The following is a 26,423-nucleotide window of genomic DNA, read 5'->3' as shown; positions in this document are numbered from 1 at the left end:
GAAAGAGTAAAAACAAGTGAAAAAGAGCGATGGAGATATAGAGAAGGCAAACAAAAATAAAAGATAAGGATGAGGAAGATAAAAAGAGCTAAGGGATAAGAATAAGAATAGCAATATTGATGAAATTCGCTGGATTTGTGATGCCAGTGGGAAGCTTTACCCATTGACTGCATTTTGAGAGATTCTGCTCTCAATTCCAATATACGTGCTTGATGGATTTTTTTTCCTCACCATTTATCGGATATGATCCAGTAATTCTTTGTCGGAGTTCAACCTGAAGAGACATACTTAATAAATGTTGAAAATTGGCTTGGAATTTATGGAAGCCCTGTAATTGTATACATAGACAAAATCTTCTGCTCTTGCTGGTGGAGAGCTTGGTAGTGGGAAGGGCATGCAGTTGAATGTTAGGGAACCAGAACCCATCATTTGTACTAGAATTAATTTCTTGGTGGGAAGGCCCATTGTTGACCTTCCCTCCCTGCTGCCCGTTGCAGTTGTTAAATTGCTAATTAATGACCACTTAAGAGCTCCATCTCACAGATGCTAGAATTAACCCAGTGGTGGATAGGCCTGTTGACATACAGAATGCACAACAGGTAGAACTGTGCAGCCATCTTGTCACCTCCAGTGGCTAGCAGCTTTCAGTAGGTTAGACCTCTGCACCTGGGGTCTTGATTCCGGAGGAAGGCCTGCAGCTGGCCTCACCACTGCTTTGTGGTGCAGTGGGCCTTGCTATAAAGAGACAGCACAGATCTCTCTTCAGCTCTCAGCCAACAGGCAAGCCCCCCAACAGCTGAACATGATCCCATTTTCAAATCTCCCAATTTGCAATTGATTAAAGATGGAATTCATATTGGAACGGGAAGGGATAAGGATGATTTTGCATATAACCAGCAAATCAGCTGATTTTCTTAGCTTGGGAATGTTGTTTGCTTTGGAGGTTATTTAATGTGGAGAGATCCAAACTCTGGACTTATCCAAACTGAAGAAGAATTTTGGTGTTAAGCATTATGCTAGAATAATTTATAATAATCGTAAATATTTACGAGATATTTCATAAATCACAGCATTTTCACAAACGTTTTCATTTTCAGAACAATTACTGATTTAGATAAATATGCTGCAAGTTACTTAATTAGAGCTGTGGCTTTGGGTCAAACCACTCTTGTGGCAACTGTTAGAGACAAAAATGGTCGAAAGTTGAGCTCTGCCCCACGTCAGATTGAAGTGAGTTTGTTTCCTTTTATTATCATGAATACGAGTTAGCCAGCATTGACATATATGTATTTAATTTAAACGCAATGCAAACACTAATGGATTTGAACACCCTGAGGACATACTGCACAATTTCAATAGAATGATGCTTTCCCTGAACAGTAAAATAGCAGTGCTTGTGTACTATGGGAATATTTGTGTCAAAGTGTTGATTTTTCTTAATATACTATCCCAAGTTGGGGGGAATATAGAAGCAGTGAGAAAATAAACCGAGGAGGCCTGCCAGAAATTTTCCTTCTGGTACATAAACTGCTGGCTGTTCTTTCATTACCCAAATCGTGTAAATAATGGTGGGAATCAGGGTCCCACGCAGCATATAGTTTCCTTGCTTGGGGGAATACTGGCCATAGGCCACGGGAAAGGGACAGAAATGTTGCTGAGTAACATGCTGAAGAATAGAGCTTGAGCACTGCACTCTTGCCCCTCTTAACTCTGAAATTCTGATGAGAGATCATCCCACCCTGAAATGTCGGCCAGGATGTTATAACCTTGCTCGGGCGAGGCTCGTAAAATCCCGCCAAAGGCCACCGGAAAAATCCGTTCTGCAAGGTGATAAAACTCTGGCCATCAAATCTGTTCTTGTCCACAGATACAGCGTAACCTTTGAGTATTTCCAGCAGTTTTTTGTTTTTATTCAGATGTCCAGCCTTTGCAGTATTTTGCTTTTGTGTCAATCATAGAGCCATGTTGTTTTCTAAATTAGTAACATGGGTTAATACATTCGTACATGTTGTGTGCAAGTTTATTTGTGCGTTAAAAAAAAGTTAAATGAGGATTTATAAGATTGCTCATGTGATGCTAACCTATAATTTACATTGGCTTCAGATTTTCCCACCTTTTAGATTAATCCCACGGAAAGTGACATTGATCATTGGTGGCATGATGCAGGTTAGTAAACATAAGTTCATATGTGTTTTCTTATTGCATGAATAGAGGATTTAAGAACACTGCTATTCCATGGGGGCCAAATATTTTCTGAATTATAGCATAAAATCAACATAAAAAAGACTAGAAGCCAATGTACATTTATAACAGATATGGACTGGAATTTTCCAGCTGTTCACACTGGCGAGTTTCTCTAGTTCTGCTGCAGTGAAGGGATTCTCTGTCTTCTCTTGCAATGGCAGTGGGATGTGAACTAGTGGAAAATTCTGGCCATGGTCTTAATAATTGAGAACCTTATGATGAACTTGGGATGCACAGTGTAAATTATATAAAATATTAAAAATAATGCTCTGAAAAAACAGCACAACATTATATATTGGTTTTCGTACATACTGTAGTGGCCTTATTTTTGTCTTGTTAAATGGGAAATTGATGTTAGTAGGTTTAGAATTGCATTTTATACCTGCTTGGAGCCACTAGAAGATTTGCTTTGGCTGACCTCAATTCCATTTTTGAGAAAATTATTGATATTAATTGAGATGGCTCTAATTTATTCAACTTACCTTTGTGCCTCCCATGCATTTGTTTGGTTATTGAACTACTGAAATGTAACATAGCATTCACAAAATTTCCTTCATTAGCCCTAAATGTCTTTATTGTATGATAGTTCAAATCACAAATTAGCTAAGACCCAGCAAAGCCCATTATGAGGTCTGAGAACAATCAAGCAATTCTGAAGTAAGCATGTTAACTACTGAATACTGAGGTGATTATAGTGATATTTTTTAACATATCCAAATATATTCTTCTAACAATCATCAGCAAAATCTTCATTGATTATTGTATGTAGTGCTATTATCTGTGCTATAAGGTGAATGGCCTTTTGTAGAACAGTATACATTATTTAAATTAGTGAATGCAATTCATCTCAGAATTATATTTCTAAATTTGATTCAAAGAGAACAACATTTAAATTTTACATGTTTTTATATCAAGAAGTACCAGAATTTATTAAAGGGCTCCTGATACGCAAATAGAATATTCTTCTTCAGTTCACAAGGTGGGTCTGACCCAAAGCACCATGATCTCCACTACAGTTCGGATAAGAAGGCAGGCCCTGAATCCCTCCTAGCTGGAACGTGAATCAAATCCTGTGCTATTGGCATCAATCTAATCCAGTCTACTGAGCCAACTAGTCCCCAAAAGGATTCCAAGTTGTTGTGGCAACATCGACTTCTACATGCATGTTGTAGCTTGGAGCTTTGGATAGTGAAGAAAGGGGCTGCAATTTGTTTCCATCACATGGCTGACCAGGAATCTCTCCCATTACATATTACATAAGAATGTTGCTGTACTGTTGATTGGAAGGATTTGCAAACTGATGGTCAATCTCTTTGATTATGGTATGAACGTACCTTCTTTGGCCATAAAGCCCTGGAATGGTATTTGAACCCAGAGCTTCTGGCTCAGAAGCAGGAACTCTATCTACTGTGCCATGAGGCCTCCTTGTACAGAATATACAAGTATAGAAAGGTAACTTTTTCCACCCAGTATGCTGTTGTATTGAAGCAAAAAATGGCAGTGATCCAAACAGCAACAAAACATTGATTCATTGCCACCTCTCCCATTATTTCTAATCTTTTACCATCAGAGATCAGCACCATTTAGAATCTAATCACTCAATAGCAAAGGGAAATTAAAGTAAAAATCAAGAATGGTGGAATTACAGGAGGAATTCTGCTGCCTCTGAATGGGCTGGAAATAGATTTGTTGGCAATAAGATATAAAGACGGGGAAGTAAATAAATTCACAAAGAGAAAACTTGTGAGGAATTATCTCCTTTATCCTTTAAACTAATGTTGTTTACACATGCATGTCCCAGAGTCAATTGCACGTATGAGAAAACAGTAAGCTAAATCTGTTGTGAAAATATCTGGGGAAAAAAATTTCATTTGAAAAGTAATGAACATTCTTTTATTTTGAGAGGTGTTGATTACAAGCTTTGTTTCATAAAGAAAATTAGCATTTTCTAATCCATGTGTTGCAATTGATTGCAGGTGATGTCTGAAGGTGGTCCACAACCACAGTCAAATATTTATTTCTCAATTAATAATAACACCATTGCCAAGGTAAATGAATTAGGGCAGCTGACTGCCTTGGTGGTGGGAACCGCAAAAGTGACTGGTATTGTCCAAGCTGTCGACGATGACACAGGAAGGGTGGTTGTTTTCTCTAAGGTAATATTACTTTTTGCCATTGAGTCTGCTATAGACTTCCACCCAAAGATCCCACTTTTAATTTGGCTCATGAAATAAGGGCTATTGGTTTCATGCATCAAAGGCTTCTTGTCATTTTTGCCAATCAAAAGCAAATTAATGAGGTTTACATTTACTGTCTCTGGTTTTGTGAATTCCTACCAAAAAAAAAATCAGTAGTTATAGAAAGATTTTCCAACTTCTTGTGATAACCCCAAGGAATTGCATAAGGAATTCCTGGTTGATCTCGCAGTGGGACTCATGGAATACAAGTTCCTCTGGTGATAGGTAATTACCAAAACAGGTGAAACTCATATCCCAAGTCCTTTATAAAAGGGCTTCTGAGCAGATGCATAATTCTATCATCCCAGATAGGATTTGTATACATGCACCACAAGCTTGTCGTTTACTTTTGTTTTATGAAATAAAACACCATTCCTTTCCAATTGGCTTCCTGAGTTATTACACTTTTGATTCTTGAAACATTCTTGCAGTTTTACATTAAGAATGATAAAATTTGTTTAAATGATGATTTGTTATTATTTATTCTGGCAAAATTACACATGTAATATTTAACTTAATTAATAAAACAATCACCTTCCCATCCAGTGGTTGTCAAAATGTCGCCGGTTGGCCTTAAGAATGCCTGTGGTGGGGAAAAGGAGTCAGTGTTGTGGAGCAATTTTTCTGACGACCTTGACAGAGAGAGGATGTCTGAATTTGAATAAGTAATGTGCTCAATCTTCAATTCTGTGTTTTAGCTATCATGTTAAGTCTATTTTACCTTGATGTGAAAACTTTGCATGGTAATTTCTAATGAATAGAAATAAGAAATGTTTGAAACCCATTGTAGATTTTGGAGATCAACTTTATAAACACAACATCTAGGCCGGGATTCTCCTGCACCCCACCACCGCTGTCAACGAAAACTGAGAATTTGGTGCTCGGTTGAATCTCCATTCACTGCAGCGGGATCGGAGAATCCCAGCCATAATTTGTGACAGAGATCTGCTGTAAAAGAAAGAACAGATAAAAGATGAGTTCCTTTAAAGCTTTTAAGATTTACCTTCCAAAATTTATGCTGGATAATGGGAGATTGGATTAGATATTCATCCTCTGCCATTTCAGTGTATTACATAAGTGTGAGACTTAATGTTTTCTGCCCAAAATTTAAGGATGGGATTCTCTGGCCTCACCACCGGCATGGACAGCTTGAGAATTCCAACCCGTGTGTTTGAGGAATGACGTTTATTCAAACTGTTTGCTGTACTTATTGAACAAAATTTAATGGAATGTCCCACCTGGCCACCTGAAAAGTTGGTGGGGAACACATTCCCTCCCCCCACCAACGTCAGCCCTCTGACAACCTAGAGGTGGAACATCCACTGCTCACTCTGAACAAAGTCTTGTCATGGAGTTACCGGCTAGCTTGCTTGTTAAGTAGGTCTGCATCTCAGCAGTATCACTGTGAGCAGTGGCCACTGCTGGGGCAACAGGTGGGGGTTGGGTGGGGGTAGAGGTTTGTGTTCCACAGTTACTTTGTAGGTTTTATTTGAAAACTGAAGCTGTTCTCATTTAAATGTTTTAGATTTTGATGAAGACCTAAAAATAATTACGTAAGTGAAGATGACTAACTTTTTTCTACAAGTGCTGTCGTCATTTTGTGCCCATCTAATGCACTGACTTGTTTGCTTTTTAAATAGTGTACAAGCAGTTTTTTTTCAGAAGGCTGGGATGTATGTGTACTTTAAAGCTACATACATCAATCAACAGCTTCCAAAGGGCTATACAAATATAAGATTCCTCTTAAGAGTAACTGAAGTTTTATGTTTTGACAAAAGGATGAAGTGACTGTAGAAGTGATTCAGCTAAAAGGGATAAAAATCCATGCCCCAGTAACTAGATTGAGGACTGGAACTCAGGTACAGAATACAATAATTTTATATGTTTACTTATGGATCAAGGTCATTACTGTAAATAATGTGGCATTTTATGTAACATAGTTTGTAACAGTGACTCAAAGCAGAAATAACTAATTTTTCAAAACAACACGAAACACAATCAGCAGGATATTCTGCCCACTCCCCAGCGTGTTTTCCAGAGGCAGCCTGCCAGTGCCCAACAGCAGGATCTTCCAGTCCTGTCGCTGTCAATACATTAACCTGTTGTTTGTACCATCTGTCGCCAGGGATCCTACAGAGGGGATCTTGTTGGCAGAAATGGAAGATCCCGGTGGTGGGAACAGCCAGAGTATTTTGGCCAATATATTAGATATATGTTATTTGTATCATAGGGTGGAATTTTCCATTCTGAAGACTAAGTGCAGTAGCAGGCAGGAAGGTTGGTGTGATTTCCACTGGGCAGTGGAACAGCTGAACACGCATGATCTTCACTATTCTGCTGATTAATTATGCACCAGCAAGAAGCTTGGCCAATCTCTTGGCAGGGTGAGCAGGGATTCGTCTTCCCCACTGTTTTTTCTCAGGGTCGAAGATTCTGGTATATTTAAACAGTACCCCGGACACTCAGTGTTCTATTGCCCTTCAGGCACCAATAAAAACCGAACCATCAGCACCACATTTCAGCAAAGCCTCCCTGAGGATTCTCCTCCAGGCTCGCCAGAAAAGACAAAAGAATGAACGATCTGCTCTGCCAGTGTAGTTAAACTTCTACCCCAAGCTCACGCTCACAAAAGGGCATCAGGCAATCTAAGAGTTAGAATCCAGAACGATGTCATACATTACCAGCAGATGGGACATCAGCACTGATAATCTGCCAACTACTTTAAATGCTGGCGGAGAATCATGCAAGATCCTGCGTCTTAATCCCTTACCGGGGAGGGCTCAGCAGACACAACAGGCACGCCTGCATTTGAACTGCTCTTTCATCCATAATGTGCACAGTCAATCTATTTGTTTTTATGCAGGACAAGATCTCCCATAACAAAAGGGAGAGAGTCAAGATGGGAGGGCTGACCCCAGATTTGAGGACACTCCGCATTCAAGGAACAAATGACAGAATTGATCCTTCTCATGTGGAGCACAAGATCAGCCCCCTCACTGGCCAGTGAGGGTACATCTAGCATACATCAACAACATCCAGACAAATAACTGAGTGATCTGTTAGAATGTTTGACATAGCAAGGGTTAATGTGAGACAGGAAAACAATACCACCCGCTGTATAATGTAGAGCCATGGCAAGGATGAGTCAGACTAAGAGTATGCAAACTTGTAGAGAAGTAAGCATGGAATTGGCTCATACTCTGGACTATACTTTGTACATAAATAAATAATTATGTTACCGATAACCACTACTGTTCAACCTTAAAAGCCTCACCCTTTCAGTGACACCTACTAAACAAATCCTTAAAACAATCTCGAGTGTATAAGCCTGCTGAGTAATCTTCTCTATTCCAGATACTAACAATAAAAAAAAGAACATCCTTCTCCAGCCCCCAGATTATTTCTGCTAAAAAAGCAGATCAACCATCTGATGAAGAACCATCATTGTGTTCACCTACATCCTCCACCAGTTCAGATATATGCACCTCGGTGGGACCTAATTCTAGAATAGGTTTAGGTTCACAATCTGATGATCATCTCACAGCTAGTGGAGGTGGTGACAGCTGAGGTCTCTGACATGCGGACAACTGCTGGAGATCTGGCCCCTGCTGAGTCTGATGATAAGCCTCTAGAATTGGCTCTAAGAGAAATGTTGGAGGTGCAGAAACAGACAAATTGGAACATCAGGCAGACTGGAACGAAGAATGGAGGAGTCTGTCCACACTCTGCCTGATGTTATGGCTTCGGCATTTGAGCGCATGGAAGTCTCCATTGGAAGAGTGGCAGCTGCCTTGAGAACCAAGTCCAGAGATTTCTGCTGGATTGTACTCAGTCCTGCACATGTTTGCTCTGGGCATGTTTGTAATCTAGCAGTAGCTAGGCTACCGGGGGACTGGGCAACTCAACTAATCTCCAGGTGCTGCTTCTCCTCAAGGATTTATGGAGATGTCAGGAATCCAAAAGGAGGAGGAGTACGAGCTAGAGACCCATGGGCATCCACCCAGGGCACTCCAAGAGTGCTTTGCCACTCTTAGTTCCCTTCTACCAATGACCCCATCAACTCTAACAGATTATACTAGGAACGCGCACCTGCTGCAGAACAGGAAACTTTTAGAAGACTGTGGCCCTCAAGATCTCTGGTTACCAGAGGACACCTGCCAAAGTAAGCTCAGAGAACAGTCATCAGCAAGCTGCCTACACCTCTGCTGCAGATGTCAAGCCACATCTAGATATAACAGTGGGGTTAGAAAAACTAAGTTTTGTATGCACTGGTGGCACTGACGTTCACTCATTGTACATACTTTTCATTCTATCAATATATTTTACATTAATCTGTCTCCAGATCTCATGGATCCAATGGCTAATCTTTGTGATTCAAGGTCCTGCATTCATTCAAGAGTCAAACATGTGCCCCACACAATGAACTCACAGCTCAAACTTCAGTTGCATTAATTCTCACGCAGTCTCAGTGCGCAGCTTCTATTTCAGCATCTGCAACATCAGCAAAGGCACATCATATGTGACATTGATAGTTGGCCATATTACTGTCATCCTTAAATCTAAGGCAAACATTTGAGTTTAGGAGAATTGCTCATCAAGGTTGCTGATTATCCTACTGCTGTTGCACTGCTGTCTGTTGTTTTGTGGATAGCACAAGTATTTCTCACAACGAACTTTATAATAATTTCTTCAAAATGTTCTTTGCAATGGCGTTTGTTTTATAAGGTAGTGTTAAACTTCGAGCACCACAGGCTTTCATGCTTCTAGCTCCTTATTGTCTCTGCATTTAAGGCTGATCGCCACTCTCCTCATGCATTTAAGAATCAGTTGGGAATATTACAAATGTCTGGCAGTTGGACATGAGTCTGTGATGTCAGATGTGTGTTTTCATCTTGATGAAGCCATCTCCTTACTTGCGAGGATCTGACATTGCTCCTGGGTGGCTGCTCGGCAATATCTTACATGAACCTTATATATGGACACAGCACACAATTGGTATGGTATTCATTGCATGACAATGCACCCATTGACTTAACGTATATAGGAAAAATTGTTTTTTGTGAGGTGGACAATGTCAAGGACTGTCATGCTCTTAAAATGATGCTTTTGCATATCTCAGTCCTCAGCAAAGTGTGCAGAGGGAAGAAGTTGTCATTGACTGCTGTGTCACTACTGACTGATCCATGTTTCTCCCTAATGCAAAGATGATCCAAGACAGAAACTTAGCAGTCTTCCGACAAATGCAGAGTCCTGAGTGTTCATAAGTAATCGAAGCATGGTCCTGTGAAAACAAACCTTGCAGCTTTGTGTGCATGATGGAGAGTCACTGTGTCCTGATGTGCAAAGGCCTGTTGGGCGTTACAAATAAGATGATGCCTCTACTATTCATTCGTGAGAGCTGACGATTGGAGAGATGAAGTTCCCCAGATGCTGCTCCCCACTGAAACGTTGGAAGGGTAAACCACTGACAAATGTTTTTATTTGTTCAGGCTGGCTTGCTAAGCTAGTTTCATACACATAAGTATATCCAAGAATGCGTTGGCTTTTCAGCCACTTGAAAGTTGGCATGTTCACTGACTTAGTGATGTCATGGTTGAAGGGACAGCACTACATGACATTGCTTCAGGATGTATATGCTAATGGAATACTAATCACGTTCCACAGTGACCACATGTCCGCAAGGCTGCTGTCTCTTCCAAGCATGACCCCATCATGAGCACATATGGTGACATACTGCTTCTCTGATCTTGGTGAGATGTCTCACCTTTTCTGAGATGTTCACGCTGAGAATGAAGGTGTTGTTGTGGAACTTTGATAGTCAATATTTGTCATCGGCTTTTTCCTAATGGAATCTTGGAGCTATGGGGTTGTCACGGGCACATCTGTCATGTTATGCCCTTGCACTGGCATCTTCATGTGGCTTGTCTGAATGCTCACCCTTTTCTTAGCCATTTTCTTCTACTTCCTCCTCATCCAAGGCAATGAGTTCCTCAATGTCTCCTTCTGGACATGCCCACTTTGCAGTGCAAGATTGTGAAACATAGAAACTAGAAGCAGGAGTAGGCCATTCCTGCTTTGAAACCTTGCAGCTTTGGGTGCATGATGGAGAGTCACTGTGCCCTGATGTGCAAAGGCCTATTGGGGATTATGAATAAGATGATGCCTCTGTATTATTCATTCGTGAGTGAGTGCCTGCTTTGCCATTCCTGCAGCAAACACACACTCTGAGTCTGACTGGTCTATATATCTTTAAACCAATTGTTTGATCTATTAGGGAACTTGTGACAGCATGTGCTACATTGTAGATCTCCTCAGATACACTCTGGCCAATGAACACATGCCATTAGCCATGTCTTCTGGAGGTACCCTTTGTCATCGAGGAGCCAATCCTCCAAATATTGAAGTCCCTCAAAGATACCTGCAAGTGACTCAAAATGGAGGAGTTCTGAGAATCCTGGGTACCTAACACAAACATACTGCATCCGCTTGCTGTGATCACAAATTAGCTGAACATTCAGAGTGTGAATTCCTTTCTATTAATGAACCTCTCAGGTTGCCAGGTAGCTCTCAGACCATGTTTGAGCAGTTGATGATGTGTTGGACTTATTGGAAACCTGAGATCGCTGCAAATCTGGCAGCCTGACTTGCATCATTTATGTGGGGCTGGTTGCGATGGTGAGCTTTATTGAAAAAGGCAACTGTCACCTTCCTTACGCTCTTACATGCCACCAATGGTGCCCTGGATGGATGCACTAGCAAACAGGTTTAGCGCAGTGATAAGCAACCAGCAAGGGATGCCTTCCATGTCCTTGTGACAAGGGTTCTTCATGGAGAAGCTGGAGAATGTGAGCTACCCCATCCCTAGATGATGCAGTAAGATGCTTGTGATACAGTCTTTTACTCATCTCCATGTATGAACTGCATCTTCTAAATTCCTTGGTCACGCCAAATGTCTGTGGATTTTGCTGTTCCACAGAATTGGCTTGAGACTTCCTGCATTGCCCTGAGGAGCAAGAGTAAGCAGGGCCCGTTTTCCTGGAGTTATCAATCGGTGAAAAGGGATGTGGGGTCAAACAATCAAGGGCCACTCTTCTCATTCTAGTAATTGCTATCAATAAAGCAGCGTACTCTGCAGCTTGCATTCTCCTCTGCTCCTTGTATCTACGAAAGGATATAATTGAGCAATCAATGGTTGATTCAGTCAACCATTGAATGATCTCAGTCCATTTCCAAAGCAGGAATTCAGTCTTTAGCCCTTTACCTGCACATGGCATCCTCCTTCCACCCTTTGCAGAATGATTATATCCTGGAAGACAACAGATGGCTGAGTATCCCCCTCAGCTGATGTCTTTTGTGGGGTATGAGAGTGGTCATTCCTCCCACATAGGAAGGTGCTAGATGAAATGCACCAAAGGCAACCAGTTGTGATGTGAATGAAAGATTGCCAGGAGCTATTTTTGGTGGCCAGGCATTGACGTCCTGATCAAAAAGACAGCATGTGCTTGTGAATCCTGTGCAGTAATATTCAGAAAGCATCGCCGTTATCACCCCTCCACCCATGGGAATGGTCTTTATCAGACTAATTCAGACTTAAACAGATTGGTTCATACTTGTATTGCTCAGTCATTTTGTAATTTTCCTCATCAGAACTCTTGTAATATGCCACAATGCATAGGGGAATATGAGATAATCATGAATTATTCTGTCTTACTCAATAATATCTCAAAAACAGAGAAGACTTTGAAATTATATTTTGAGTTAAAAAATTGTGAAATGATATACTTGTCCTTAAATTTTAAACATTTAACCATTTTTATTGTGAAACCAATTTGTTGAATAGGAATATGGACAAGTAGCTAACTCTTGAATGTATGAATCCTTAGTCTTAACATGGTGTGATACACATGTTGTAAAATATGTTACATTTGAACTTTTCAGTTGCCAGTGTATGCAATAGGAGTCACCAGTTGCCAGACTCCATTTTCCTTTGGTAATGCAGTACCAGGTCTGCTATTTCACTGGACAACAACGAAACGAGAGGTGATTGATCTTGTCAGCAGACACTCAGAGGTAATATTTATTTTCCTCATTTGTAAAAGCAAACATTTGGTTTAAATCATCATTGATGATTTTGGAAAGAGTAACAGGATTACTCCTTTGGAAGGAGTAACAGGATTACAGAGTTTTGGGCTAATGGAAAGACTCTTGGTAGTGTGGATGAGCAGAGAGATCTCGGTGTCCATGTGCATAGATCCCTGAAAGTTGGCACCCAGGTTGAAAGCGTTGTTAAGAAGGCGTACGGTGTGTTAGCTTTTATTGGTAGAGGGATTGAGTTTTGGAGCCATGAGATCATGTTGCAGCTGTACAAAACTCTGGTGCAGCCTCACTTGGAGTATTGCGTACAGTTCTGGTCGCCGCATTATAGGAAAGATGTGGAAGCATTGGAAAGGGTGCAGAGGCGATTTACCAGGAAGTTGCCTGGTATGATGGGAAGGTCTTATGAGGAAAGGCTGAGGGACTTGAGGTTGTTTTTGTTAGAGAGAAGAAGATTAAGAGGTGACTTAATTGAGGCATACAAGATGACCAGAGGATTAGATAGGGTAGACAGTGAGAGCCTTTTTCTTCAGATGGTGATGGCTAACACGAGAGGGCATTGCTTTAAATTGAGGGGTGATAAATATAGGACACATGTCAGCGGTAGGTACTTTACTCAGAGGGTAGTAAGGGCGTGCAATGCTCTGCCTGCAGCAGCAGTGGACTTGCCAACTTTAAGGGCATTCAAATAGTCATTGGATAGACATATGGATAATGTTGGAATAGTTTAGGTTAGACGGTCAGTAGATTGGTTCCACTGGTCAGCACAACATCAAGGGCTGAAGGGCCTGTACTGTGCTGTAATGTTCTATGTTCTATCATTGTTATTCATTATTTATAACTAATCAAAATCACAGCTGCATTTATTTCTAAAATATTTGATATCATCTTTATTTGTACAAATTGTTTTTGGTTGACGTGAAATGCTTTGGTATTTAACTATCTTTAGTATGGAAGCAAACAGCAGTAGAAAAAAAGAAAACAATTTGGCCATCTGTGATAGGACTGGTCACTAAATTAAGTAGCTTTATCTTCTGTCCCTGATGACAGTCTTTAATTAACTTTCCCTCATTTATAAATGCATTTAATTTCCTCCCACTCAAGCCTTAGTTGGGTCAAACACTGCTTCCTCGGCTGGAGAGATTAGTGATCTGCCGAAGACCTTTACTATTGATCTAGGTAATTGAGCATGTACAAGAGAAGCCTGGGTGATTCTTTCACCAAAGTTCATTTTTATCAGGGAAATCCCTGCACTTTGATACACAGAAAATTGGAATCATGAGTAATGCAATAGATCATTAACATGGTGTGGCACTCTGCTGCCCCCAAGTGTTTTGTTTTACTTTTTAAACTTTAACTCAGTGTTAAACACATTAAATATGTTTGATTCTCCTTAGGCAAAACTGAAATTCTTTTCAACTTCCACTGCCTTCAAGTGGTGTGGTTATCTTCTCTGGCTTGCATTCAAGAGACAATCTTAAAATATTTTCCTAAAATTATTGTTTGACTATTATTACAAGAGGAATGATGGTTCATAAGCATTTGTTACCTATGAAGCACAGGTGCATTATGAAGCATGTCTGTTTGGTTTATAGATATCGCTACAGCTTTCTGCAGAACATAATTTTGCCATGCTACTGTACAGCAAAGCAGAAGGGAAAACAGGTTTGAAAGTCACTATAAAGACACAGAATCCATCCGCTGGACAGTTTGAAGGATATGTTGACAAATTTTCTGATGAGATTCAGATCATGGTAATTGCGTATGCTGTGTTTTCATTTTCATTGATTTTGGAATTAAATAATAATTGGACTCCTCATGGGATCAGCTCTCAAGTGGTGCAATACATTAGTTGCTTTGTATGCTGAACTCTAAGAGAATTTGGATCTGTGGTTATACTTGCAGTTTGGCTCTGTGTCTGATCTCAGGTTGATAATTAGATTCCCAGAGAGAGGAAATATCAAAAAGCATATCAACTCAGCTGCATTCAGCTGCTTTTGTACTAATTCCATGTTGCAATGGACAATGTGTCGGGATGCAACTTTAATGTTTTTACACAGCTTTATCTGTGTACATAATATATATGTGTTTTCAAAAACACATGAAAAGAAAATCCATTGACCAACACCGCTCTCAAGTATATTCTGCTAAAAAGAAATTTCTAACATAAAAGATGTAAAAATTTGATGTGTCTTCACTTTACTATTAACACAGTCTAGTGCACTTATACACTGCATTTTTACATGCACATGTATTTTATTCAGCATAAGCTTTAGGTGTAGTTAAGATAAATTAACAATAAATAGTTGCTATCACTTTTACTGGAATGAATCCAGTTAGTTATTTAATATTTTAATTTTATTCGTAATAATTTGTTGGAAAGGATTCCTACAAAAGCTCGAAAATAATTGCAGTTTTGTGTTTCTTTGCAATTTGTTTTTGTTCAGAACTGACCACTTCACTTATAATCTCAATTGTGGTTTTTCTTGCCACAGTGGTGAGTGATGCAAGAACGCATGCAGGTGTTGATCCGATTAATGAGGATATGTTTACAATAACAAATGTTCCTTTACTCATTTGTAGGTTTTTGGAATATTAGAACTTTTGCCTCTCTCTCTACCAGCAGAGGAAGTGCTGATGTCACCAAACTCCTATCTAAAGTTACAGACCTCTAGGTGAGTTTATTTGTTTCTTTGAATTATGATGATCAAGTTTGAGTATAATTTAAACCATGACATTAACAATTTATCTTCAGGGATATATCTTCAACCCAACTATCTTCAGCTGTTTTATCGATGATCTTTTTCTATAAATTCAGTTGTGAGTTTGCTCATTAACAATTACGGTGTTCAGTTTCTTTCATGTGAAGCAACAAAATGCCAGCCTATAGCAGGACAACTTCATCATTAACAGGCAGTTATATGGCGGGCTTGTAATCTGCCACTTATCAGGCTAGGACTGACTGACAAATGATCAGTGACCCTTGCACCACTGAAGTGCCAGAAAATAACTGTATTGAACAAGAGAAAGCCGAACCATCTGTCTTTGACTAACAATGGTGCCAACATGGCTGAGTCATCCAATATCAACATCCTAGAAATTAACAACTGACCCAGAATTGAAGTGGACTCAATATCAACAACATGGGAACCAGACAGAGATTGATACTTTGCCACAAGTGTCTCACCTCCTTATTCTTCACAGCTAAAGTAGAAGTTAAAGTTTATTTATTAGTCACAAATTAACTAACACTGCAATGAAGTTACTGTGAAAATCCCCTAGTTGCCACACTCTGCCGCCTGAACAGGCATATGGAGGGAGAATTTAGCATGGCCAGTCCACCTGACCAACACATTTTTCAGATTGTGGAAGAAAACCGGAGCACCCGGAGTAAATCCATGCAGATACGAGGAGAACATGCAAACTCCATACAGACAGTGACCCAAGCCAGGAATTGAACCAGGGTTTGTGGCGTTGTGAGGCAGCAATGCTAACCACTGTGCCATCGTGCTTGCCTACAGTCTGCAGGATTCAAGTCACTGGTGTGATGGATTGCTTTGATAGCACCTCCCTTCCATGCCATCTCCTATCAAGAAAGGCAAGTGGAATAATGCCATGGGAACAACCCAACTTCCAGTTCCACTCTAAGGCAAATACTATCTTGACTTAGACATACTGCCATGCCTTCATTGTCAGTGGATTTTATTCTAGAATTGCTTACCATAATCATTTCCAAAGGCTGCAGCAGTTCAATATGATTTCTGTAAGTTACCTTTTCAGGGCAATAAACATGAACATGTCAGTGTCGTCCAAACACAACAATAAATGATTTAAAACACACCAACAAGTTTACTCATTTTGCTTTCTTTCTTAAGTGGGTTTCTCATAAAAGATTGCAATTTAATCTTCTTTACATTTCTTGTTGATTTGAAATTGTATGCAAAATGTTATTTCTGTTGCTGCTTAAAAATTTGCAAATCTGAAGTGGATCCAATGAAGCAATGGGTGGGATTTTTTTTTAAGGTTTACTATTTTCTGGGGCAAAGTTGCAAATACATTGCAAAATGCACCAGTATATTAAAATCCAGCCCATGTATGGGATTTTATTGTGATCTTATGTAGGATTGTGCACCAAACAAATCACAAGAAAAAGTTGCAAAACTATGCCAAACAATGACTGACAACTCCAAAACATTGAGAACAAGACAATGTAGGTCACTACATTTCATTCTCCAGTGGCTGGCTACAGATTGTTACAGAGAATGGATAGTCTGTTCGTATCTTAGTAATTGATAAGTATTGCCAAGCTAACAAAGAAAGCAAAGAGAAGCTGCATTTAATTATCATCTGCAGCCAGAATTGATGGGCTTTATTGTTCATTGTAACTCAGTGGACTAATTAACAAAAGAAATAGGGGCAGCAATAAGCCGTATGATCCCTTCCTTGAACGTTTACACTTTCCCATTCTATCCCTTGAATCCCTTAACGCTTAAAATCTATCAAACTCAGAATTTGAGATACTCATTGGCTAAGCATCCTCACTTGTCAATCCCAGATACGTCCCAGGCACACTTCCTCCATTTAGTTTTGCTTCTTATTGCTGAAGACATTTGACCTACTCATTCCTGCCAATCCCAGCATCTCATATGCTACCAGTTCCCCACTTATTTCCTCCCAGTACTCTTTCTAACTCCATTCCAACTACAAACATTGCCAACTGAGGAAGTCCTGGAATACAACCCACCAAAAGTCTCAGCAATCATGGTAGCTTGCTGTGATCTGCATATTATGGCAATGAGGGAATGCTTGCTGTTTCCGGAAGTAAAATGATGCGAACAAGGTGGAAGGATTTTCCTTTCTGGAAGGGCTTACTCAAGAGGAAAAGAAAGTCATGAGACCAGACATCCAGTAAAAATAGGACATAAATGATAGAACAGTCATTTCAAACTTAACCTGAATAATAAAGGAGAGTCCTGAGAGGAAATTGTGGTTGGTTAGTAGCAGATTGACATTGATTGGCAGCGTTCTCACTCTGCGCTAACTTGCCAAAGAGAAAGAAATGTAATTCCTCGTTAGTGATTCTGAAATCTTGGCGCTCATCAAGGATGTTAATTCTGGACAACAGGCACTTCCCATTTCAGGCACCCAGCGCCAATATTAAACACTTCCAAGTCAAGTAGTTGGATGTAAATTTGACTTTCCTAAGTTGAAATAATTTTCCCCAACCATGTTCTCAGAAAAAAAATTCTGTTGAGCCAGAGTGGTATTTTCTCTGTTCCCCCTTGGGTTGTTCAAGTTCTTTTTCCAGTTAGTGCTGAATTAGTGACAATTTTGTGCTGTATGCCCATGCCATAAAGGAACTAGACTGCCCAAATTCAATTCAGTTAGGAACCTTACAAGCAGCAGACAAAGGAAACTTTCATTTCATGGGTTAGTGCTGGATATGGAGCCTGCTCCAAAACTTTATGGTCAGTGTCTAACCTCCTATAGCTTCCAGTTACCAAGAAAGCAAATAATATTTAATATATAAGTATCTGGATTACTGGAAATCACTGTTCCTTTTTGGACTGAATTTATATGCCTCAATGGGGATGAGCATGGAGGCAGCAGGCATGGAATTTCCATATGAGCAGGCTAGTTTTCTGGCACCGTCTTACTCCCAGACTACTTTCTCAGAAGCAGAAGGCAAGGACCCAGGCTCTTCAGGTGGTCAATTAAGGCTCATTAAAGGTCCATTGAGGCCTATATTGTCAGAGGTTGAATGGAAATTTTCCAATCAGCTTTTGGAGGCATCGAAGACCCGTATAGCTACCTGAAGGTGACTCTCCAGCGGGCAGCCCAGCAGGCCAATTTGGGTTCCCCATCCGCAACCGTAGCCCAGATGCTAAGGGCATTTTTATTTTAATTATTTATTTTGGATCACCCTCCCAAGCAGACTGCTGCTTTTTCAGGAATGGAGAACTTCCGGTTAGCTTGCCATTCTTAATTGGACAGCGAGCTGCCCTCTGACCACTAATTGGTTAATTCAGGGAACATCGCAGCCCAGCGACTGTTATCCACGTAGAACAGAATTTTAACTTTGACATGCCATTCCTAATGTGAACTTGTAAATGTGTGTCATTTCCATTCCCTTGCTCTTTCCTGTTTCCCACAGTAAAAACTTAAGATGCCAGTGAAATGCATAGGAAGCATGCAATTCCATGACAGGGGTAGCTTCTCATTGGTGAAAACCACCATGCTGCAGCTACGGATGGGCTTTAAAATAACCTGCAGATCAAACTGGGGCTGTGTATCACTGCCAGAATGTTTCAATGGCCACCCATTGTCCAAGATTCATCACAGATCTGTTGGAAGAACCCTCAGACCTCCATTAACCCCGCCACCCCACAACTGTCCCCTGACTTGCGCTTGCTGGTCCTGAGCCTCCATACAAGCTGTCATTCTCCTACTCCTCTCCCTTGTGTCATGAAGTTCAACAAGGAAAACTGTCCATCTTAGGCACATGCCACCTTTACATATATGTGAACTGGATACCATGATATTCACATGTGCCAATGACTTTATCTTAAAGGCAGGACATAATTACAAAAGATTTCATGCGAATGACTATCCATGACATACAAGTGGGAGCCTGCCACAGGACAGTGTGAGTTCTGACACACTGCTGAGTTAAACTCTGCATATCAACCCACCATTGGCAAATCAAAATTCCGGCTTCTGCCTAATTCAATCACCCATCTTCCTGTGGCATGGACTTCTGATCCCCAGTTGAACTTAATGGCAGAGTTCCCAAACCCACAGGAAAGTTCCACTCTCGGGAAAAAAGTATACGATTATAGTAAATATATATACCTATACTAAGGTTATGGTTTTAAAGTTCCATTTTTGGAATCAACAGGGATGGCAAAGCCTATGTCAACTACGAAGTGCGCAAATGTCCTCATAATAAGTCTGTGATAACGGAGGATGGACATGGTGTCTTGATGTCTGGGCCCAGAACTGGTTCTTCAGCACTCACAGTAACATCACTCGAATACTTTGGACTGAACCAAACTATTGTAACAGGAGTGAGAGTAAGTACTGTCCCATTTTATGAGTTATAATGCGAATCATAAATGGTGATTTTAAATAGCTTCATGACTTTATTATTTTATTAATTTGGGGGATGTAGACATCACTGGTTAGGCAGCATTTATTGCTCATCCCTTAATGTCCTTGAGAAGGTGGTGACAAGATACCTGCTTGAACTGCTGAAGTCCTTCAAGTGTAGGAGCACAAAATTTGAGGCATACAGTGCTGTTAGGGAGGGAGTTCCAGGATTTTTATTCAGTAACAAGGAAGGAACGGTTATATTTCTAAGTCAGAAGGATGAGTGATTTGGAGGGGACCGTCTAGATTGCAGTGGCCATGGATTTGGCAGGTGCAAGAAATTAGAAATGGCTTCACTGAATGATATGGTTCATTGCAGCCTAAAAATATAAAGCAATAATGTGCACAGTATGGTCTTGATCTCAACTTTGCTACAATGTGGATGTGCAAAGTAGAGATCTTATGCCACCTAACCCTGACAAGTAAAAGAAACCATAAACAAATTAACCCTGAGATTGTCATAATGCAGTCCCAATTCATTACAGTGAAACGTTGCTGAAAGCCTTGGAGTAAGATGCTTAGAGGTACTCTTGAGGACATATGAAAGACCAGGTCTAGTAACTAATCTAGTAGACTTGTAACTAGAATGAGGATTAGAGATAGAACTATATTGCTGTCGAGGCACTTCACCAAATCTTCATACCTGGATTCTGCCCTGGGAGTACAGAGACACAAATCTTGCCATTAAAATTCAAGACATTGGAGTGCTTAGAAAGCTGACCATGTTTTATTTATCAGCCCTTCTACATCTGCAAATCTCTGCTGTTGAACCAGTAAGATGATTTCCTACAAGTACTCTAAATAAAAACCTATAACCTATTATCATCATGATTGTCAAATTTGAGGCATACTTTGGCTGAATTCTACTCCCCTCATTCAGCTATTTTGTTTTCCTCCAAAGTTTAGTGTGCGCTTGGTGCATATGCAGGTATGCTTGTACAACATTATGAATAGTTAATGAGCGGGATTCTCTGGCCAAGCACACCCCAAGACCTAAAATTCCTGTCCAAGTTCGATGGACCTTTTGAATGGTCTGCTGAATTTTTTGTCTGATTCACTACAATCCCTGCGGCGGGCAAGTTGGGAGAATTTTGCTTGCAGAGCACTGAACAATGGTGTATCAAATTTTAAAGTAAAGCAAAATGTCCATTATATGGAGCCCAATTCAGTGAACATGTGTGTTGTATTTAATGGCATGAGTATGTCCCAATTCAAGGAATTCTGAAAACAGTGTCAATGCATCTCACCAAGTATTTTGCACATTGTAATGCCTTACTAGTCATGTCTGGGATCATTTATACTTTGTAGAACTCAATGAATGTAGAGCTGCTAAATCAGAATGTTTTTCATCTGTTTTGGGGTTTGTAAATATTTTGCACTTAATTGTTCATGATTTTCTCTCACTAATTTTCTGCCTTTGTCGCCTCTAGTACCTCACCTCACAGTACCTCACAGCAATAGAGTTCAAAGCTGACACTTACCCATCAATACTTTATCTGAATAGTAATTATTTGTGTGAGAGTGAGATGGACAGTTAGACCAGAGTTTTACCAGCCCCTGAGTCACAGGAGCCAGGTCTGTTCAGCACCCCAACCTAGTCCCAGCTTTGGGGCATTTTACTAACAGTGGGACAGATTGCAGGATTTAAATAATTAAAAACCCAGCCAAGAGTCATTTTATTTTGTTGCCAGCAGTGGAACAATGATTCCAGGCAAGTTGCTAGCAAATGGAAACAGCCTTCTTGCCCCAGCTCATGAAGGATATAGAGGAAGGATGATGGGGCTGTGGACAGTGTGACAGCTTCAGTGATCTCCCCTCAGGGGTTCCCCAGGTCTCCAGCATTCCTCAGCAGCCAGCACTTCTGATATCGCTGCTGAAGCTTCAGATTTGGTGGCTCTATGATTGGACTGGCAGTGTCAGGAGCCTGTCCGCCATCCTTAATTGGGCGGCAAAGCCAGAGGCAGCCAATTAGGAGGACGCCAATAATAAAATTGCTGAGCAAGATCCGCTGTCTGCCAAGTGCAGCCTCGGGATTTGCTTTTTACACTGACATCAGGGTCCTGTCAGCCCTTGTTGTCAGCAGACTATTTGATTGTTGCATCACAACCAAGTGATCTTGCTATCATCAGATGCCCATTTGTCTTGTATGAATCAATATGTTGCAAACAGAAGGAAGCAATTTGGTTCATTTCTCACCCTACCCCAGAACTACTGAAGCCAAATGTATTCAATTTAGCACTGACTGAAGGTCAGACTTGCAACTTTCTGCTTTTCCTGCAGTTTTTTTACTGGAAACTGAGGGAACCATTGGGGACTGTTAACTCCTTGGATTTTTGAAGCTGACATTAACCTATTCCTGCATAAATCTAGTCAGTATATAACCAGCATTAATAGTTTATTGTCAACTTTAATATCCATGAACAACTATTAAGATGTCAGGAGCATTCCCCTCTCTCTCTCGTCCCTTCAACGCCCCCCCCCCCCCCCCCCCAGAAGCTTTGGCAATGGTAATTGTTTATGGCTCTGCACAGTTGTTAATTGGTAACATACCATTACAAATAAACCCTAGTTCTTCTTGTTGTCTCTACACACAGCTGAAAGTTTTGAAAATTGCTTTACTTGTTTTTAATAGTCATTAATCTAGACTAACGTTCATCTTAAGTGCTTATTAAGGTTCAGTCAACTTACTGTATTGATATTAGGTGGCTCCAGTGGCGTATCTCAGTATTAACACTAGTCCGAAGTTGTATGTAGCCAAAAACGAAGAACTGGCTGCCTTTCCTCTTGGAATGACATTGACTTTTACAGTTAACTTTTATGACCTCAGTGGAGACCAGTTCCACGCGCACAACACAGAACTGTATTTAGCTCTTAACAGGTGAGCAACACTTTTAAGTATAAAGACTGATAATATACCTTGAAGGAAAGGTACAAGGAATCTATATTGATACAAAATTGTTTTAAAGCTTTAACCAAACACATACTGCTTTCTTGTTACATTAGTGAGCTCTTGGTGATAATCATTGATTAGTGCCAGATAGAGGGTGATATTCTTGTTAAAGACCTTTCAAGAATGAGTAGCTAACATTCTCTTCATTCCTCATTCTCCATTCAACTCCTTGCTCAACAGGCAATTAAAAGCATCATCTGTACCAGAATCAATTTATATAGTCCAGATTTACCATTTATATGTCCAAAGGGAATTGATAATGCAAAGTTTAGGTTATTTGCATTATCAATTGGCATGGCTGGAACCTAGCACATAATGCTCGGGAGCCCCATAGTGTGGTACGATACTGTATTGAACACAACAATAATAAAACACTGGTTTTCCATTTGTAAGTGTCAGTGCATGAACAACAAGCATTGCATTATTGATTCCATAACTTGCCACTCCCTTTCCTTACGGAAACAAATATCACGATTCCACATAGAATCAAATCTTTACAGTGCAGCAGGAAGCCATTCGGCCCTTCACGACTGCACCGACAACAATTCCACCTATGCTATCCCTACATATTTACCCTGCTAATTCCTCCAACCTATGCATCCCGGGACATTAAGGATCAATTTAGCATAGCCAATGCACCTAACCCGTGTATCTTTGGAGTGTCGGAGGAAGCCACGCAGACACAGGGAGAATGTGCAAACTACACACAGTGACCCAAGCCGGGAATCGAACCCAGGTCCCTGGTGCTCTGACGTAACAGTGCTAACCACTGTGCCACCACATCAGTTCACTATCCTTAACTCCAGCATTGAGTTTGCTTTTTCAGACTCACTGGCCAGAATTTTACTTTGGGGGTGGAGGGTCAGGAATGTGCTTGACCCAATAAAATATCAGCCCAACACTAGGCTGCACACAAATTGGATGCATACCCACTAAAAATTAATGGGCCAATTAAGGCCATCAACAAGTCAATACGCTGCAATTTTTGCATTGTTCATGCGATTTTCAGTTCGCCACACAGATAAAATGGATGGGCGGAAATCACATTTTTATCACTTCTTCATCCAAATACAGGATAAAAGGCTCTTGGATCAGCAACACTTTCTTGTTCTTGCAGCCTGTCACTGTGTGAGTTCCTTTGCATTTCATTGCTTTTCAAGCCTATTTCTCAGCATTTCAAGACCTAATTTTTCCTGGAAGGCTTCCCTGAGGATTGCAGCACAATGACCTTTCTTTTGAAAGGCACTGGTCCTCAGCATCTCAACTGATGGGAACAGTGTCTTCTGCTGGTTGGACCTCCTCTGAACAGGAAGAGGGGGCAAGAGGAAGAGGATGCCATGATAGCCTGACCAGTGTCCCACCAATTTTTACAGATGCACTATAAAAAGCATCCTTTTCAGATATATCATAGCTTGGTATGACTCCTGCTCTGATCAAGACCACAAGAAACTACAAAGGGTTGTGCATGTAGCCCTGTCCATCTGAAAAGCTTCACTCTTTTCAGACAAGTATCTGGCCTTCAAGCAACTTCAATCAACTGTTCACATATTATTAAGATGCAGTTATCATAGACTGGATATAGAGGATGATTTTAATTGCTCAGCTGTTTTGTGCTTTTCAGTTCTATTCTTGGTAGGAGGTGAGTAAACTTTTGTTCTATCCATCAAACCAGCCTCCTATCCATTAACTCTGGCTACACTTCCTGCTGCCTCACAAAAGCAGCTAACTAATAAAGAATCCCACACACCCCAGACATACTCTATTCCGTCACCTTCCTTTGGGGAAATAGATACAAAAATCTGAGATCAGACAACTCAAGAACAGCTTCTTCCCTGCTGCCATCAGACTTTTGGATGACCTGCCTTATATTAAGTTGATCTTTCTCTACAACTTAGCTATAACTGTAACACTGTATTCTGCAACTTCTCATTTCTTCTCCACTATGAACTGTATGAATGGTATGCGTTGTTTGTATAGCACGCAAGAAACAATACTTTTCACTGTATACTAATATTTGTGACAGTAATAAATCAAATCAGGGAGAGAACTTTAAGAGGAGAAGCATGGGCTTAGTTGGTGCAGGGCCAATAGGGAGACCAAGGCAAGAGAGTTAACTCAAGATGGCTTCAAGTTGCTAGAGTTTACAGTCAGCACTTCAACTTTCCAGGGACACAGTGACAGCAATATTTCACTGATAGGTTAGGAAATGGCCTCCAACTTGGATGAACAAACATCCCTTGTGGTGGCTTTGAAGGTTATAGTAGCTCTTAACTTTGACATATCCAGTTCTTTTCAGAGCCCAGTGGGAGATCTGTGCAGTATGCCTTAATCAGGTGTACACAGTTGCATCAAACTGGTGACTGATGCTATCTTCAGACACATTCGCATGATCATCCACTGCCAGACAAATAAGGCAAGCCACATGGAGAGAGAACATGAGGCTTCCCTGCAATGGTTGGGTCCCACCCACCCCAGGTGAAATAGATGTTATTCATGCTGTTAAGGTGTTGTCAGATGAGCTGGCAACTTTCGTTGACAGAACAGTAAATGTTCAGATCGTCTGTGATCACAGGTCACAGATTCTCCAATTTTCTGCCCATTATCTTGGGAGTTCACATGATATTTTCATCGATCTTGTAGCACTCACAAGTACCAAGGCTGTTTGTGGCTTCTGCACGATTGGATAGATGGTTCTTGTTTAGCGAGTGCTATCCCTTGAGGAGGTAACTGAAGATCCCATTACATCACCCAAGAATTGAGGCCAAGGAGAGATAGAACAGGATGGTGGTGGGAAGAACCAGCAGGCTGCCAGCAAAGCACTAGCTTGTCTTGTCCTATCATTGTAGTATCCTCCAGAACATGTTTCCCTCATAGTTGTGGTATTCTGTGCCTTTTACATTCTGATTTTGGGAACAAGGAACCAAGTGATGGCTGAGGAATGCGAGGCACTTCTACAACCAAGCAGAATGACTCCTGTGATGGGTCAGAATAAGAGCCTGCAGATGTGCCAGGGTGAGGGCAAACGACTGGAAACTTCAGGGAAGCTTTGATCCTGTGAACCTTTGGCCAGACATCCAAGGCATCAATGCTTGCTGAAGCCAGTGGCACTGTCTCTTCTGCAAACAATCGCTCAGCCCATTAAAATGAAATAAATGTTCATGTGATTGCACATGAACAGACAAAGGTCATACAGAATTGCCATTCCTAACACAAATTTCAAAATCATAAATGCACATGTCACCTGTTGCGTTCAAGTTGCCTTCAACTTATGTCTGCAGGTGCTGCCTCCCTGTTAATGGCAGCAGCATTGGAGCCAACCCGCTGACTTTGCTATTCTGGTCACCATGATGACTTCGGCGGTCACCCTCTGGCTACCAGAGCCTAAGCAGGCTTCACCTGAGAGGATACATCCAGCCCTATGGCTGGGCACTCCTCAGTCATCACAGTATCATCTGATGCAGCAGCCATTGGCAGAGGGGTGGAGAAGCTGGTGCCTCATCCTGAGCACGTTGAAAAGGGCCCACAGCGATGACAGGCATCTTGTCGGGCAGCATGAGATGTGTTTGCCCCTCCCTGCTCACTGTTGATGGATGACCACCTAGCAGAGAGACTAGTGGCACGATGAGCTAAATCGCGCGAGAGCCAAGAAACCAGGTTCACACCCAATTTTTTTTTGCCTCACAATCTTAGTGGCATTGGATATCCAGTGCATTCAGCCTCATGCTCATTTTTGGCGAGAGGCTGAATAA

At 40.9% G+C, this 26,423-nt stretch overlaps 1 protein-coding gene across 1 annotated transcript in view; it reads left to right on the top strand.

Moving 5' to 3' along the window:
* LOC145357577 (nuclear pore membrane glycoprotein 210-like) overlaps positions 1-26,423 on the top strand; it is a 166,505-nt gene that overhangs the window by 107,437 nt on the left and 32,645 nt on the right. Inside the window, exons 23-31 of the mRNA XM_080211052.1 lie at positions 1,098-1,230; positions 2,104-2,166; positions 4,221-4,400; positions 6,260-6,340; positions 12,420-12,551; positions 14,171-14,329; positions 15,159-15,250; positions 19,474-19,648; positions 22,427-22,602. Of these exons, the coding sequence (XP_080067178.1) occupies positions 1,098-1,230; positions 2,104-2,166; positions 4,221-4,400; positions 6,260-6,340; positions 12,420-12,551; positions 14,171-14,329; positions 15,159-15,250; positions 19,474-19,648; positions 22,427-22,602 (1,191 nt within the window). The remainder of the gene's footprint in view (positions 1-1,097; positions 1,231-2,103; positions 2,167-4,220; positions 4,401-6,259; positions 6,341-12,419; positions 12,552-14,170; positions 14,330-15,158; positions 15,251-19,473; positions 19,649-22,426; positions 22,603-26,423) is intronic.

Source organism: Carcharhinus amblyrhynchos, chromosome 23 (assembly GCF_965287045.1).
Source record: "Carcharhinus amblyrhynchos chromosome 23, sCarAmb.v2.hapA, whole genome shotgun sequence".
Taxonomy (NCBI): Eukaryota; Metazoa; Chordata; class Chondrichthyes; order Carcharhiniformes; family Carcharhinidae; genus Carcharhinus; species Carcharhinus amblyrhynchos.
Note: the sequence above shows the minus strand (reverse complement) of the source record. Positions and strands in the feature narration are given on the sequence as shown.